At 42.1% G+C, this 15947-nt stretch overlaps 1 protein-coding gene across 2 annotated transcripts in view; it reads right to left on the reverse strand.

The window, feature by feature from the left end:
- Positions 1-15947, reverse strand: part of ptpn11b (protein tyrosine phosphatase non-receptor type 11b) — a 104378-nt gene that overhangs the window by 23812 nt on the left and 64619 nt on the right. For both annotated transcript variants that reach the window (XM_055659583.1, XM_055659584.1), the window contains exons 3-6: positions 10857-11051; positions 7960-8152; positions 2846-2962; positions 401-514 (exon numbers count right to left, since the gene is read on the reverse strand). In XM_055659583.1, the coding sequence (XP_055515558.1) occupies positions 401-514; positions 2846-2962; positions 7960-8152; positions 10857-11051 (619 nt within the window). The remainder of the gene's footprint in view (positions 1-400; positions 515-2845; positions 2963-7959; positions 8153-10856; positions 11052-15947) is intronic.

Consider the following 15947-nt stretch of genomic DNA (forward strand, 5'->3'; position numbering starts at 1 on the left):
AAGCTGCTGGAGGATGTAGTTGAGGCAGGAACTATCACAACATTTAAGAAACATATAGTTAGGTACATGAATACGGTCGGTTTAGAGGGATATGGGCCAAAAGCAGGCAAGTGGGACTAATGTAGATGGGGCATTTTGGTCAGTGTGGGCAAATTGGGCCGAAGGACCTGTTTCCACGCTGTATGACTCTATGGCCACATAGTTAACCTTCTTGTCAGATTAAGGGAGGTGGTAACTCACTAATATGCGTGGAATTAAGGGATTAAGGGAGGTGGTAACTCACTAATATGCGTTTTCAAAGGAGCATCAAATGATTGTGATAACTGCTCAAGTTACAGGTTACTTAAAGTAATCAAAATGCAAGGTTTCATGTTATTTAAAAAAATATCATGACATTTACCTCAAACTCTTCCCAGAAACCTTGTTTGGCCTTTTCTGTGTTATCTGCTGTTTTATTGAGCTCTTTCACCCGATTCTCTATGTTTGCAGCATTTATCCTTGTGGCATTAAATGGCTGTGAAGAAAAAGTTCTGTTAACATCATAATTTTGTACAGCCAATTCAACTGAAGGGTCATTATAAAATAGAAAAGCCGGATGAAGCGTTACCTTCAAGTCTATTAAACAGCTGATTAAAGTATTAATGCATTAAAGTATTAATTAAATGTTCCCATTTTAGGTAACTACCCCCCCCACCACCACTTTTTCCCCCTTTATTTCCTGTGCCTCACCTGGATGCATACCAATTCCTTCCACTATTCCATCTCCCTATCCCCTTTGCCATCCCCAAGCCAAACTTCCTCTTGCTTTCAATTTCAAGTCTCATCTCTCCCATCGACCCACAATACCATCAGGGGGCGCCGCATGATGGCTGCCTCGCCAACAGTCTGTCTTCGTCTTTTCCTTCTTTTGTGTTTTTAGTTTGTTGTAAAATGTATGTTTTAGTTTATTTTTAGTTTTGTATTATGTGGAGTGTGGTGGGGGAAAGTTTTCTTGTCTCTTTCCTTGACGGAGATGCGACTTTTTCCGTGTCGTATCACCGTCGGCACTGCGGCCTAACATCGTGCAGTTGGTGGCCTCTTGTTTGGGACATCTAGAGCTCCAAAACCGCAGAGCCAGCGGACTTTAACATCTTGGAGCAGGCGTCGGCCTTTGGTGCTCCAACCCACGGACTCTAACATCGTTGGGCACGCAGTCTCTGGTGAGAGACTGATTTCGGGAACTCCAAGCTGCAGGAGTTCGACCGCTCCGACGTGGGAGAATGAGAATGGTTCGACTCCCCCGACTGCGGGAGGAAAGGAGGAAGGAGATAAGACTCCATTGCCTTCCATCACAGTGGGGAATGTGGAGGAGCCGCTGTGGTGGATGTTTATGTCAATTTTTATGTAGTTTGGTGTCTTGTTGCTTTTTTGATATGACTGTATGGCAAACCAAATTTCTCGTATGTTGCAAAACATACTCGGCTAATAAATTACGATTATGATCTTCTTCCCATCTCTGGCCTTTGTCCACCCATCTGCCAATCAAAACCCACTGTATTCACCTGTCACTTGCCTGGCTTTGTCCTGCCACCCACCTCTCTTCCAGCTTTCTCCTCCCTACTGCAATCAATGTGAAGAAGGGTCCCGACTCAAAACTTCGCCTATCCATCTTCTCCTGGGATGCTGCCTAACCCGCTGACTTACTACAGCACTTTGTGTTTATTGTTTGTAAACCAGCCTCTGCAGTTCCTTGTGTCTTAATTAATGTTTCTTTACATTGAGAGAGAAATGGGTGTCATGGCTACGCACTGAACCAGAACAAAATCAATGTTAACTTCATTATACTTTCACTGGAGATCTGCCACAGCAAGGTCTAGGGGAGATATGTGGGTGAGGAGAGTTGGTTAATGTTTGTTTATGGGAGAGAGAGTCAACGATGAAAATGAGGGATTGGATCGTGGATATTAAGCCAGGAATAAAACTGGGGTTGACCAGGAGTTTGGTAGAATATTCAGGTCATGTGTCAAAATGTAGGTTGGTAGCAGAGAGCATGAAGGGCATCGACTGTTAGTGATCTGTGAAGGGTTAGGGGAGATGTTGGGTCAAACTAGTGTTGGAGAGGCAGGAAAGGGTGTTGGGTTGGCTATTGGGGAGTGGGAGATGGTTTTGGCTAAGTTAGATGAGATGCTAGAAGTTGGGGAAGCAAGTTGGGAGGGCTTGACTGAAGACGAGCTTGGTAAGTATTTGCTCAAAAGGTCTCCTATAGGTAATGTAGAAAAATTAGTGTTTGAAAACATTCACACGTGGTGAGATGGCATGCAGGCATGGATAGCATTGGACATTACTACACATGTCCTGGATCCTCCTTGCTTCAGTGAGGCAGACGCATGGAATTCTCAAAGAAAACCACATTGTGAGACTTGTAGCAAGCAGGATTGTTCTGCAGCAAGCAATGGCATTGTTCTGCAAGCTGAAGTAGACTTGATGCTTCAAAATGGCTCCCTTCTATGTTAGGGAATATACAAATTTGAGGAGAAAACTAGAATCTCTGGAAAACTTAGAGAGATGATGCTTCTGGTCATGACCCTTCTTCAGATAGAAGAATCCCAAGCCGAAAGGTCACCTATTCATGTTCTCCAGGCATGTTGCCTGACCCACTGAGTTACTACAGCATTTTGTGACTTTCTTTTGTACTGTGTTCTTCTATGATTCTGTGACAAGAGGTGCTGAGACAAGGACTGTGAGACATATTCATTACAAATAATGGCATGCTTGCCGGATTCACATTTACTCTTGTCGGTAATAATTTGACTCTGAAGAAAGTTAATTGGAAAGACATGGCCCACAAGCAGGACAAATACAGTACCTGTTTAAGGTGAACGACAATACCAGAAACTTCCACCATTGGGTTTTTTTTGTAGTGTTCCACCAGATCAGTAAGGGTATCAAATCTTTCGCCTCCACCAACATCATATTTTCCAGCCTGCATGAAGGAAACAAAACAGACTGATTCGAAAGTAAAGGAAGCTTATAATATCAATTTGCAGAGTGATTGGGAGCAAGGTGTCTTTCCAGTTTGAGACTGTAAAGACATCTTATCATAAACATAACACCGATTATTACTGGCTACATATATACATGAGGGTAGAAATTTTACAGGGAAAGCATCACCATTTGTGCAAATTCAGGGTCTGATATTTAATTATGTTGCTGCCACCAGCTTGCACTTCTCAAGTTGAATCTCTATCCAATGCTCTCTAAAGCCAAGGCAAAATATTTAGGGTTGCTGCAGAATATAATTTCAAAGCAATGCCCTTGTTTAGAATCAGTTTCCTTTCTGGTTTAGAATACAGCCTCCTCATTTTAAACAATAAATATGCTGATACTCTGCTGAGAATTAAGGATGTTGTGGCCAGGCACCGCATCGCAGATGAAAGGTAAAAACCCCTCTTACATTTGTACAACATCAGATCCTAATGTCAGAACGACCCCCTACCGGGGCCATGAGAGTGAGGTTTACATTTTTCACAGGGGCTACTACGAACTTCCATGGGAATAGCAGGATCATTTGTGCTGCACTCTGAAACTTAATGAAACTGTTTACTGATTATAGTTTTTTCTTTGAGTATAGCCATTTTGTAATTTTGCTGGAAAAAATGTGATTAGTGGAAATCATACCATTTAGGATCGCTGCTGGAAATTTCAGGATCCTCTTATCCTCATAAACCTGTCTGATGCTGAAATGCAGGAGTAACTCAGCGGGACAGGCAGGATCTCTGGAGAGAAGGAATGGGTGACGTTTCGGGTCGAGACCCTTCTTCAGACTGATGTCAGGCGGGACAGAGATAGAATGTAGTCGGAGAGCTGGTGTAAGGCTGGTGGGAGAACTGCGAAGGGGGAGGGGATGGAAAGAGAGGGAAAGTAAGGGCTAATTGAAGTTAGAGAAGTCAATGTTCATACCGCTGGGGTGTAAACTTCCCAAGTGAAATATGAGGTGCTGTTCCACCAATTTGCGCTGGGCCTCACTCTGACAATGGAGGCGGCCCAAGACAGAGTGGTCAGATTGGAAATCGGAGGGGGAAGTTAAAGTGCTGCGCAACCGGGAGATCAGGTAGGTTAAGGTAGACTGACCGGAGGTGATCAGCGAAAACGAGCCTGCGCTTGGTCTCGCAGGGACATGGTGCTGACAGGTTTCTGAGTTTTCATGGATAAGACAAAGTTTACAGGATGACAGGAAGAGCAGAAATATTTGCTTCCTTTACTTATTTTGAGTCAAGCATGCTGCTGGAGGCTATTGTGGTACAAGCACTGTGACACCAGCCAGGGAACAAATTTTCATTTTTTTGCATATCTTTCTTTTTTTCATTAATTGTTCTCTATTTTCATTCATATTTCTCTACATCATCGTCTATATCTATTGTTTCCCTTTCCCTTGCCTTTTAGTCTGAAGAAGGGTCTCGACCTGAAACGTCACCCATTCCTTCTGTCCCGCTGAGTTACTCCAGTTTTAGTGTCTATCTTTGGTTTAAATCAGCATCTGCGGCTCCTTCCTACACAGCGAACATTCAAGACTGGCAGGTCTCTAAAACAATCATGTTGGCAATAGTCCATTTAGGCTTTTAAGAGTATGTTAAGTGCCATTTAAGAGGCTCTTGGGCCGGGTCATGGATATGCAAGGAATAGAGTGATATGGATCATATGAAGGAAGAAGAGGTTAGTTTAGGTTTAGTTAATTAAGTTATTACATCGGATGGAAGCTGCATACCAAATCTCGTTGTACCTCTGTGCAATGACAATAAAATATATTATTATTATTATTATTAAGTTGACATTGTGTTCAGTAAGGAAATTGTGGGCCAAAGGATCTATTTCTGTGGTGTACTGTTCTATCGTCTCTGTAACAAGGGGGAACAAATTCATTGCACATGGTTAGAAGATGATATGGTGAATATTAGAAGCCTGGGCAACTTTTGCTCATTGTAGGCAAGCTTCAAAGTTTCTATTGACGGTTGCAACGGACATGGGTCCATGCAAACTAAGTGCCCTGCCATTTACCTTAAGACCATAATGATTTAAATGTAGGATACCATCTGCTTTAGAAAGGCATCCTGGAGTTTACAAAATTAAAATGCCATAGGGAAACTTAAATCAAATTTATTAGCATCATGTTAATGCGTTTTTGGTTTACTTTTTTTGAGGTTGTCTTTGGAAAGAGAAACAAAGAAGTTGGCTATTTTCACAATGCAATTGGATAATCAGTTAAACACATACTGCTGGAGGCACTCAGCAGGTCAAGCGACATCCGTGGAGGGAAATAAATAGATCGTCAATGCTTCAGATCCAGACGCTTCATCCGGACTGAACAAGTAGAAGGGAGGTAACCTATATGAATAGGTGAGGTGAGGCAATAGCTGGCTAGCGATGCATCCAGATGTGGGGTTGATTGGAGGATTGCAGGTGGGGGTGCAGGGTGGGGGGAGGGTTCATATAGTGACAGAGACTGGAGGCGATGAGCGGAGACAACAAAGGGCTGCGGATTTTAGCATCCGATAAGGAAGGAGGTTGGCAACAATAGAGGCGGGGGTTAGGAGACCCAATGAGATAAGTGTGTGAATGATGGGAGAATGGGGTAGGGAGGGCATTGGATTGAAGGGTCTGTGCGAGAGAGGACCTGGGGCGATCAGAGGAGAGAGAAAGAAACATTATGGAAACAGGTTACCTGATATGGGAGGATTCAATATTGATGCCATTGGGTTGTAGACTACCAGGGAGAACATGAAATGCTGTTCTTCTAGTCTGTGCCTGGTCTCACGCTGGCAGTGGAGAAGGCCGGAAACCGATAAATTAGGGTAGGCATGACTGGATGTGTGGTATTCAAAATGCTCTTACTAGTTGAAACATGGGAGTTGCTGCGATTCTATAATTTCCGTAGACCAAAACAGTTACGGGAAGATGAATAATAAAACGATTTAAAGCTGTGGTAAGAGGTATGAACCACTTGGAAAGTTACTCTCACAGTTTCAAACTTTGTCAGCATGACGTTAAGCCAGAAATTAATTTTGCTTTACAGATACTAAAATATGTCAGAATCCCCAAGAAAATGTTAATTCCAGCCATTCTGCTTCTGTTTTATTTGAAGCCTACATATTGATTTTTCTACAGCCTTCACAACCAAATCTAAACTTTTACAAAGTAAAGATAAAATTAAAAAAAAATAAAGGGATATTTGTTGCTGGTTTTTGATACTTGTAATTCCTTTTGGCCAGGGACAATGTTTCATATTTGCTACTGGAAGTAATGAATTGAAGTAACTTGATGTCTTTGGAGGATTTCTCTATTTTATGAACACAGAGCAGTTTTATTTTGTCCTGTTCATTCCTGAGGAGCTCGTTGCGGTTAGATATTGATTCACTGGTGTCGAACTCTGCGAGATAGTTTACCCACATGACATTTCCTCTCATGTGAAAGTCAAAAGTCAACAATAAAAACAAAGTACTGGAAATTCACAGCAGGTCAGATTCATCTAGAGAGTGGGGAGCAGAGTTAACATTTCAGATCCACACCACACCAAATCCTGGCATCACATCACTCCAGTCCTCAAAGAACTTCACTGGCTTCCCATCTCCCATCGGATCACCTACAAAATCCTGGTCCTCACCTACAAAGCCCTCCACCATCTGCCCCCCCCCCCCCCCCCCCCCCCCCCCCCCCCCATATCTCACTGACCTCCTCTCCCCCTACCAACCCTCATGGGTCCCTCAGATCCACATCAGCCGGTCTCCTCTCCATCCACAAATCCAACCTCCGCAGTTTTGGGGACAGAGCCTTCTCCAGGGCAGCTCCCAGGCTCTGGAACTCCCTCCCCCAACTGATCCGCAATTCCGTGTCCCTCACCATCTTCCAGTCCCGCCTCAAGACCCATCTCTTCATCTCTGCCTATCCTTAGCCCCACGTCCCGCTCCCGTTTCATCTGTGCTTGAATTGCCTCATATTGTGTTTTGAATTGAATTCTGTCTTTAATTTGTGTACTAGTCATGTCTCTACTATTTATTTCATTCTGCTTACATGTTTTTCCTCTACTTGCTCAATTTTTGTAATGTGTCCTTGAGACTCTTGAAAGGCGCCCATAAATAAAATTTATTATTAGATCAAATCTTAAACTGAAATGTCAATTCTGTTTCTCTCTCCAGAGATGCTGCGGGTACTTTCAGGTCTCTCAGTGTTTACTTCAGACTTTCAGCAACTTTAGGTTTTTGACTTTTTTATCATTTGTGCCATTGAAACAGGGCTGAATTGTTTTATTAATATAATTGCAAAAATTCTTCATCGGATCTCAATGTACAACAAATAGTGGCAAGAACCACAACTATTTTGTTTTCCTTCCTTAAATCTTATCAACTAATTCAACATAAATTTGTGATTAAATCAAGGACTTTCATGGACCCTCCCACCATAATTGGTGAACTGCCAAACGGCTGAAGTGGTATTAATTTAAATAAGCAGAAAGCATAGATGGAAAGTGGAAGAATTAGAGGACATTGCTGAGCTATTTTCTTCCTTTCAGAGAGAGACGGTGGTCTAGAGCTAACTGCATGAAATAAAACTGGGTGGAATAACAGACACAAAGTGCTGAAGTAACCCAACAGGTCAGGCAGCGTCTCTGGAGAACAGGGACAGGTGACGTTTCGGCTCGGCTGCCTTCTTCAGACTAAATCTCATCAGGATTAAAAAATACCTAAATATGGACTTGATGGATCATAACCTCCAAAGCTAATGACCAAGGGTTGGGAGTTTTATCTGAGAAAAAAAACTTCTTAACCTGAAACGTCACCTAAGCATGTTCTCCAAAGATGCCGCCTGACCTGCTGAGGTACTCCAGCACTTTTGTGTCCTTGAGTTTCTTAAATTCTAAGCTGTTTTCTTGATTAAACGAAAACAAAGATTATGATCTAAAAAATGTAACCAATCTAATCAGCCCACCTGATACCCAATCATCACATGTGTCACTCTTGGTTTGCGATCTCCATTTTCAACTTTTTCTTCATTGGTTAGCACTGAAAGGACAAAATCCCCTGGTTTACTGAGACTTTCTCGCACCAGGAAACTTCCAGGTTTTCCTTTATCAGTCAGAAGTTTTTCAGCATCTTTACCTGACAGATGTCCATGATACCACCTGAAAATAGATCACATTAACAATGCAACAGGCATCCTGCATTTTCCCATCCATTATAACTACCTGTGAACACACACTGAGACAATCATTGGAATATAATTTCCTTTATTGCCAGGACATTTTTGTCCCGGAGAAATAATTGAAGTGTCATGTGAGCCTTTTTACCACAAGTACAAATCAACGTGTTAACCATTGTTATAAACCGTGGCTTGCTGCTGAAAATCTTCACCACAAAATGCAGCCAATATGATGACTATGATCGACACAAAATGCTGGAGTAACTCAGCGGGTCAGGCAACACCTCTGGAGAACATGGCTAGGACGGGGCCCTTCAGTGAATGACCATCCTTTGGAGCAAGGAGTCCTTTTAATGTTTGAAGCACAAAAGCCGGTTTAAAAATTATCAATAAGGTGTGTGTACCATGATGTCATAATCATATTGTGTACAATTCTGGCCGCCCATTACAATATAGGACAGAGGGGCTTTGGGGAAGTTGCAGATGGGGCTGGATTAGAGGGAATGAGCTTGTTTTGTTTAGCTTCTTGTCACCTGTACTGAGGTACAGTGAAAAGCTTTTGTTGCGTGCCATCCAGTCAGTAGAAAGACTATACATGATTACAATCAAAGGGTCCACAGTGTACAACTGTGAGGCGAGGCTGGCCGAACTTGGACTGTTCTCTCTGGAGGGTCACAGGTTGATAGGAGAGGTTTATAAAATTATATGCTGCATGGATAGGTAGACAGTCTAAACATTTCTCCCAGGGTTGAAATATCAAATAATAGAGGGCATAGCTACAAAGTCAGAGGGGAACATTTTAAAGGAGATGTGCAGGGCAAGTTTTTTTTACACACAGAGAGGGACGGGTGCCTGGTATCCACTGTCAGCGGTAATGGTGGAAACAGGTCCAACAGTGGGATTCAAGATGCTTTTAGGTAGGTTTTTGAACATGCAGAGATGGTGGGATATGGAGCACATGCAGACAGAAAGGATTTGTTTAAGTAGATTAATCTACAACATGTGCAGCACAGATATCATGGGTGAAGGGCCTGTCCTTGCGTTGTACCGTTCTACTATGTATATTCCATAAACAACACAGAAACACTTCAACTCACTATGCCTTTGCTGACCAATAAGTATCTGTCTCTACTCATCCCATTTACAAGCACTTAGACCTTCTAGCCTCAGTGATTCAAGTAATTGTCAAGATAGCTCTTAAATGTTGTAAGGTTACCTGCCCCCACCATACTCTCAGCAGCACAATCCACATCACAGCCACCCTTTGAAGGGAAATGTTTCATTTGATGCACATCTGATGCTGAAACCAAGGCAGACATGACTCACACCCAGAAGAGCTCATTGAGAAATGCAAGTTCATTGGAAATTATCTTATCGTGTTTCAATGTCTAAACACCATTTTTAATGATGTAGTCAGTGCCTTGATGAACTGTGCTGCAGAATCTCATTTTCCTTTTGATGTCCTTTGACATGTTAATCACACATGATCATGCCAAAAAAAAAATCCTCCATCTATTGTATCGTAATTAATTTATTTATTAGCCAAGTATGTAAAAACATGCATGGCATTTGATTTGTCATACAGTCATACCAAAAAAACTATACAGCTTTTGCGATGGATGGACCCAGCTGCTCGTGTAGAATAATCATTACCAGGCCGCTATCCATACCTTCTATTAATATAATTTCCACTTTCACTCAAGATCACTTGGGGGCAAAACTTGATGATGAAATTCACTTGCTCTTACTCTTACTTTGGACTTAAGGTGGCCCGAATAATGAAAGGCCTGGATAGAGTGGATGTGGAGAGGATATTTCCACTAGTGGGAGAGTCTAGGACCAGAGGGCACAGCAGCAGAGTAAAATAATGTATCTTTAGAAAGAGGGTGAGAAATAATTTCTTTAGCCAGAGGGTGGTGAATCTGTGGAATTCATAGCAACAGATGGTTTGGAACCCAAGTTATTGGGTATTTATAAAGTGGCAATTGGCAGATTCTTGATTGGTAAGGTTGTCAAAGATTATGGGGAGAAGGCAGGGAGAGTGGGGTTGAGAGGGAAAGATAGATCAGCCATGATTGAATAGTGTAGCGAACTCGATGGGCTGAATGGCTTAATTCTGCTCCTTCCACATGGGAACATGCAGAAAATGCAAAAATCTATTTGTAATACTTGGGTGAACTATTATTGGACATTCATAAATTGAGAAAAACTAGTGAGAGGTCTTAAGGAGGTTGACTACTCCTTCTATAAATCAATGGGCAGCACGGTGGCGCAACGGTAGTGTTGCTGCCTTACAGTGCTTGCAGTGCCAGACACCCGGGTTCAATCCTGACTGCGGGTGCTGTCTGTACGGAGTTGGTACGTTCTCCCCATGGCTTTTCTCCGTCACTTTGCTTTTCTCCAAAGACATACAGGTTTGTAGGTTAATTGGCTTGGTATAAGTATGAATTGTCCCGTGTGTGTGTGTGTGTGTGTGTGTGAGTGTGTGTGTGTGTGTATGTGTGTGGGTGTGTGTGTGTGTGTGCGTGCGTGCGTGTGTGTGTGCGTGCGTGCGTGTGCGTGTGTAGGATAATGCTCATGTGCAGTGATCGCTGGTCGGTGCGGACCCGGTGGGCCGAAGGGCCTGTTTCCGCGCTGCATCTCTAAACAAACTAAAAAGCAGAGAGCAGAGGAGTGAAAATAATTACCTTTCAGATGTTGGATCTCGGCAGTTCAGGGGGTACTTCAGTTCAATCACATCTCCATTTTTCTCTCGTAGAAGACCTTCTTGCTCTGTGTAATGTTGAACCAACTCTGCCAACGTTGCAAACTTTTCTCCTCCATAAAGATCATAATAGTCACCTGAGTTCTGAATCTTTATGTGCGTTACTTCAGCATTTCGCCTGAGAGGAAAAAGTAGATGAAAAAGGAATAGTCAAAATAATTTTCATAATATGATTGGTCTATTTTAAAAATGTACTATTTTAAAAGATGCCAGCACAGCCTTTGTCAAGAGAGAGAGAAGGGTATTTGAAGATCAGAACCTCGGTCCTGGCATTAAACTCAGTTTACTGAGCCGTAGTGATTTCTGCCCTGAAAATTGTTTCTGAAAACTGGATTATTTTTAGTGGACACAAAAGAGATTTAAAATACTATCCACATTGCTTTTGCAAAATCCTGCAAATTCTCAAGAAGAATAAGCAAACTAATGGCAGCATCCTATCCTAGGCCACCATCCCCATCATTAAGACGTTTAGTCACCATTGGCCATCTATGTTGGGAAGGCCATGTTGTTCACCTGCCAAGCCCACTGATACGGCCACCTTCTCTGTCATGGGAGAAGATTACAGTGCAAGTTGGCAATCTGGATCTCAAATTGACACAGCAATAGGAGGCAGAGTTTAATGGTGGAAGGTTGATTTTGCAATTGGGCGTTTGTGACTAGTGGTATCCCACAAGGATCGATCCCCTGTTGTTTGTGATATTCGTGAATTACTTGGATGTGGATGTAAGAGGCAAGATGAGCAATGATCGGTGTTGTTGGAGATAACATGGAAAATAGTCTTAGGCTGCAGAGAGATATCAATGTTTTGGTGAGATAAGATGAAAAATGGCAGGGGAATTTTAATCCAGATAAATGTGAGTTGATGCATTTTGGAAGTGCTAATGAGGTTAGAACATGCACCACAAATAGTAGAGTTTTAGGGAGGATTTAACAAAATTTCCCCAATCCTTCAAAGTGGCAATGCAGGTAGATAATGGGGTTCAAAAGGCATTTCGGATTCTTGCCTTCGGTAGTCAGGGTACTAAATAACAAAGTTGGAAGGTTATAATCATAACTTTATAAAACATTTGTCAGACCTCATCTGAATACTGCAAGCCGTTCAGGTCACTAAGGTATGGGAAGGATGTAACAACACTCGAGAAGGTGCAGAGGAAAGTCACCAAGATGTTGCCTGGAATGAGGCAATTCAATTATAAGGAGAGACTGGAAAAGCTACATCTGTTCTATCTCGAGCAGAGGTGGGTTAGAGGGGCCATGATTGAGATAAATCAAATTATGAGGATAGACTGTAGGGAACTTTCAGACATACCAGAGTTAGATAACTGAAGAACATAGACTTAGGGTAAGGAGATTGAGAGGGGATATGAGAGGAACCTCGGTCACCCAGAGGGTTACAAGTATCACTGTCCAAAAGTGTGGTTAAAGCTGGGTCACCGACAGCATTTACAAAGTGTCTAGATGAATACTTGTTTAAGAAGGAACTGCAGATGCTGGAAAATCTAAGGTAGACAAAAATGCTGGAGAAACTCAGAAGGTGAGACAGCATCTATGGAGCGAAGGAAAGTGGCGACGTTTTGGGTCAAGACCCTTTTCAGACTGATGTGGGGGTGGGGGATGAATACTTGGATCGCTTGGGCATTGAAAACTAAGGACCAAACACTACTAGGCAATGGGTTAATGGAGAAAGATGCCCATAGATTGGCGTGGATGAGTTGGGCCACAGGCCCGCTTCCATGTTATACGAACGCTGGCCACATGGCGTGTTTCCAAATGTTGTAGGATTTTATTACCAGGCAGAGGCAAGGGGGAAAAAAGAGTCAAGCGTTATGAAGACGTGTAACAGTCCTACCGACTACCAGGAAAATCTGGTTCATGAATGCTCATAATAGAAAATGAGTATCAGAGATGATTTCAAGAATCTGAAGGCCATGTGTCATGACCTGTGCAAGCAGCAGAAGAAGTGCACCACCCCAAACAATGCACCCACCCATCTGCCCTTCTAATCACCTCCTGCCCCATCGTGGAAGTCTGCTGTACGCATATTGGTCCTATTAGTCACCTCACAGACAACAAAACTGAAGTAAGTTATAGTTGTTGATGCGCAAGAACTGCTTAGGAAGAAGCATAGAAACATAGAAACATAGAAATTAGGTGCAGGAGTAGGCCATTCGGCCCTTCGAGCCTGCACCGCCATTCAATATGATCATGGCTGATCATCCAACTCAGTATCCCGTACCTGCCTTCTCTCCATACCCCCTGATCCCCTTAGCCACAAGGACCACATCTAACTCCCTCTTAAATATAGCCAATGAACTGGCCTCAACTACCCTCTGTGGCAGAGAGTTCCAGAGATTCACCACTCTCTGTGTGAAAAAAGTTCTTCTCATCTCGGTTTTAAAGGATTTCCCCTTTATCCTTAAGCTGTGACCCCTGGTCCTGGACTTCCCCAACATCGGGAACAATCTTCCTGCATCTAGCCTGTCCAACCCCTTAAGAATTTTGTAAGTTTCTATAAGATCCCCTCTCAATCTTCTAAATTCTAGAGAGTAGAATTTAGAAGATTCTAGAGAGTAGAGAAGCAGAAGAATGAAAATAAACACACAAAATCTGTGCTGTGTGATTCTGGTTTTAATTGCACTCAGAAAAAACTGTTAAACTGTTTTATTAGGCAAATCAAACAAATATTGTCCATCGCCAATATTTTGCAAAGAGCACTTTTCAATTATTTCCCTGAAGCTGCATACAGTCTAATATATTTTACAAACTGCAGAACAAGTGTGTGGAATATATCAAATTTCCATGACAAGGTAAAGTTTTCAAGGCCAAGAGAAAATTCATTTTGTGGAAGTTAAATTGCTGTAGGTATAACTGAAAATCATTATTCAACGAGAAACATGGAAGAAATATGGCATTGTTATAAAACTATGGTTAGGCTGCACTTGGAGTGTCGAGTGCAGGTCTGGTCACCTCATTACAGGAAGAATGTGGAGACTTCAGAGAGAGTGCAGAAGAGGTTTACCAGGGAGCTGCCCGATCAGGGTTTTAGCTATAATGAGCGAGGGAAAAAACGTGGATTGTTTTCCCTGGACTGGAGGCTCAGGGGAAACCTGATAAATGTTTATAAAATTATGAGACGCATAGATAGGATAGGTATTTAAGAAGGAACTGCAGATGCTGGAAAATCGAAAGTGCTGGAGAAACTCAGCGGGTGCAGCAGCATCTATGGAGCGAAGGAAATAGGCAACGGTTTGGGCCGAAACCCTTAAATAGGGTAGGTAGACAGTCAGAATCATTTTCCCCAAGGTGGAAATGTCAAGTACCAGAGGGCATAGCTTTAAGGTGATATGGGAAAAAATGATAGGCGATGTGCAGGAATGGATTTTAAACATTTTTTTTTTTTAGTGATAGGTTCTTGGAAATTTAGTTATTTAGGACAGAATAAATGACTCACTGTTTCGAGAACAGTTCACATATAACTATTTAAAGCATTTTAATTCATAGAGAAAACCCTGCCTGAAAACAACGTTGTGATAGCTTTGAAAGAATGGAAGGGAAGGCTTTATGAACAGAGGCTATATGAAGGGAAAATATCAATATTCACAAATGTATTATAATTATTGGTTAGCCTAGGTTATTTTACAGGTAGATCTGCACAGGAGCTACTAATTTTCTGGAAACATCATGTTTTTAATGAAAGAAGAGAACAAAATCCATCACGCCTGACTATCCCATACTGATTCTGGATCACACCTGTGTCCAAACCCCTACTTGAACCAACATCCCAGTTATGTTTTGTTGAATCTGAATCGTTGAATGTTGAATTGAATCTGAATCTGAATCTGATTGAATCTGAATCTGAATCTGATGTTTTGAATTCTGATTTTTACGGTTCATAGAAACATAGAAAACATAGGTGCAGGAGGCGGCCATTCGGTCCTTCGAGCTAGCACCGCCATTCATTGTGATCATGGCTGATCGTCCCCTATCAATAACCCGTGCCTGCCTTCTCCCCATATCCCTTGACTCCACTAGCCCCTAGAGCTCTATCTAACTCTATCTAACTCTAACTATCTAACTCTCGCTTAAATCCATCCAGTGATTTGGCCTCCACTGCCCTCTGTGGCAGGGAATTCCATAAATTCACAACTCTCTGGGTGAAAAAGTTTTTTCTCACCTCAGTCTTAAATGACCTCCCTTTTTTCTAAGACTGTGGCCCCTGGTTCTGGACTTGCCCAACATTGGGAACATTTTTCCTGCATCTAGCTTGTCAAGTTTTATAATTCTTTCAGATTCCCCCTCATCCTTCTAAACTCCAGTGAATACAAGCCTAGTCTTTTCAATCTTTCCTCATATGACAGTCCCGCCATCCCAGGGATCAATCTCGGTTCAGAAACAAAACCTACAAGCTGGCTGTTAAATCAAAAACAAATAATAATTTATGGTGCAGAAATAGAGGGACCAGATGCTAAATACAGTGTTTTAAGTATTGTGGAACCAAAGATCCAAAAATGTCCCAAAAAGAGTCTGAAGAAGGGTGTCGACCCGAAACGTCACCCACTCCTTCTCTTCAGAGATGCTGCCTGTCCCGCTGAGTTACTCCAGCATTTTGTGTCTATCTTCAATTTAAACCAGCATCTGCAGTTCCTTCCTACCCAAACATGTTCTACACAGAGACCCAAGAACCTCATCAAAACATATAAGATCATCAGATGTCTTGTGATGGGGCGGTGAAGAAGGCAAATGTTTATCTTAAGACAAGATTATAACTTTACAGAGTGTTATTTCTTTTCAAATCAACACCTCGCCCCCACACGTCCTCTGTGAAGCGAGTAAACAGTAGTGGAAAAGGTCACAAGCTAATTTTTTTTTCATATCAATTTTTTGCTAACCAATTTCTTGGTAAAATATAAAAGGAAGGCTTTTTGTTTTTGCGGAGCATCTCCAATTATAGAAATTGCAAATATTTAATTGAAGTTTAAAGATGGATGAGTCAACCATGCATTTATAGTATCAC

Source organism: Leucoraja erinacea, chromosome 30 (assembly GCF_028641065.1).
Source record: "Leucoraja erinacea ecotype New England chromosome 30, Leri_hhj_1, whole genome shotgun sequence".
NCBI lineage: Eukaryota > Metazoa > Chordata > Chondrichthyes > Rajiformes > Rajidae > Leucoraja > Leucoraja erinaceus.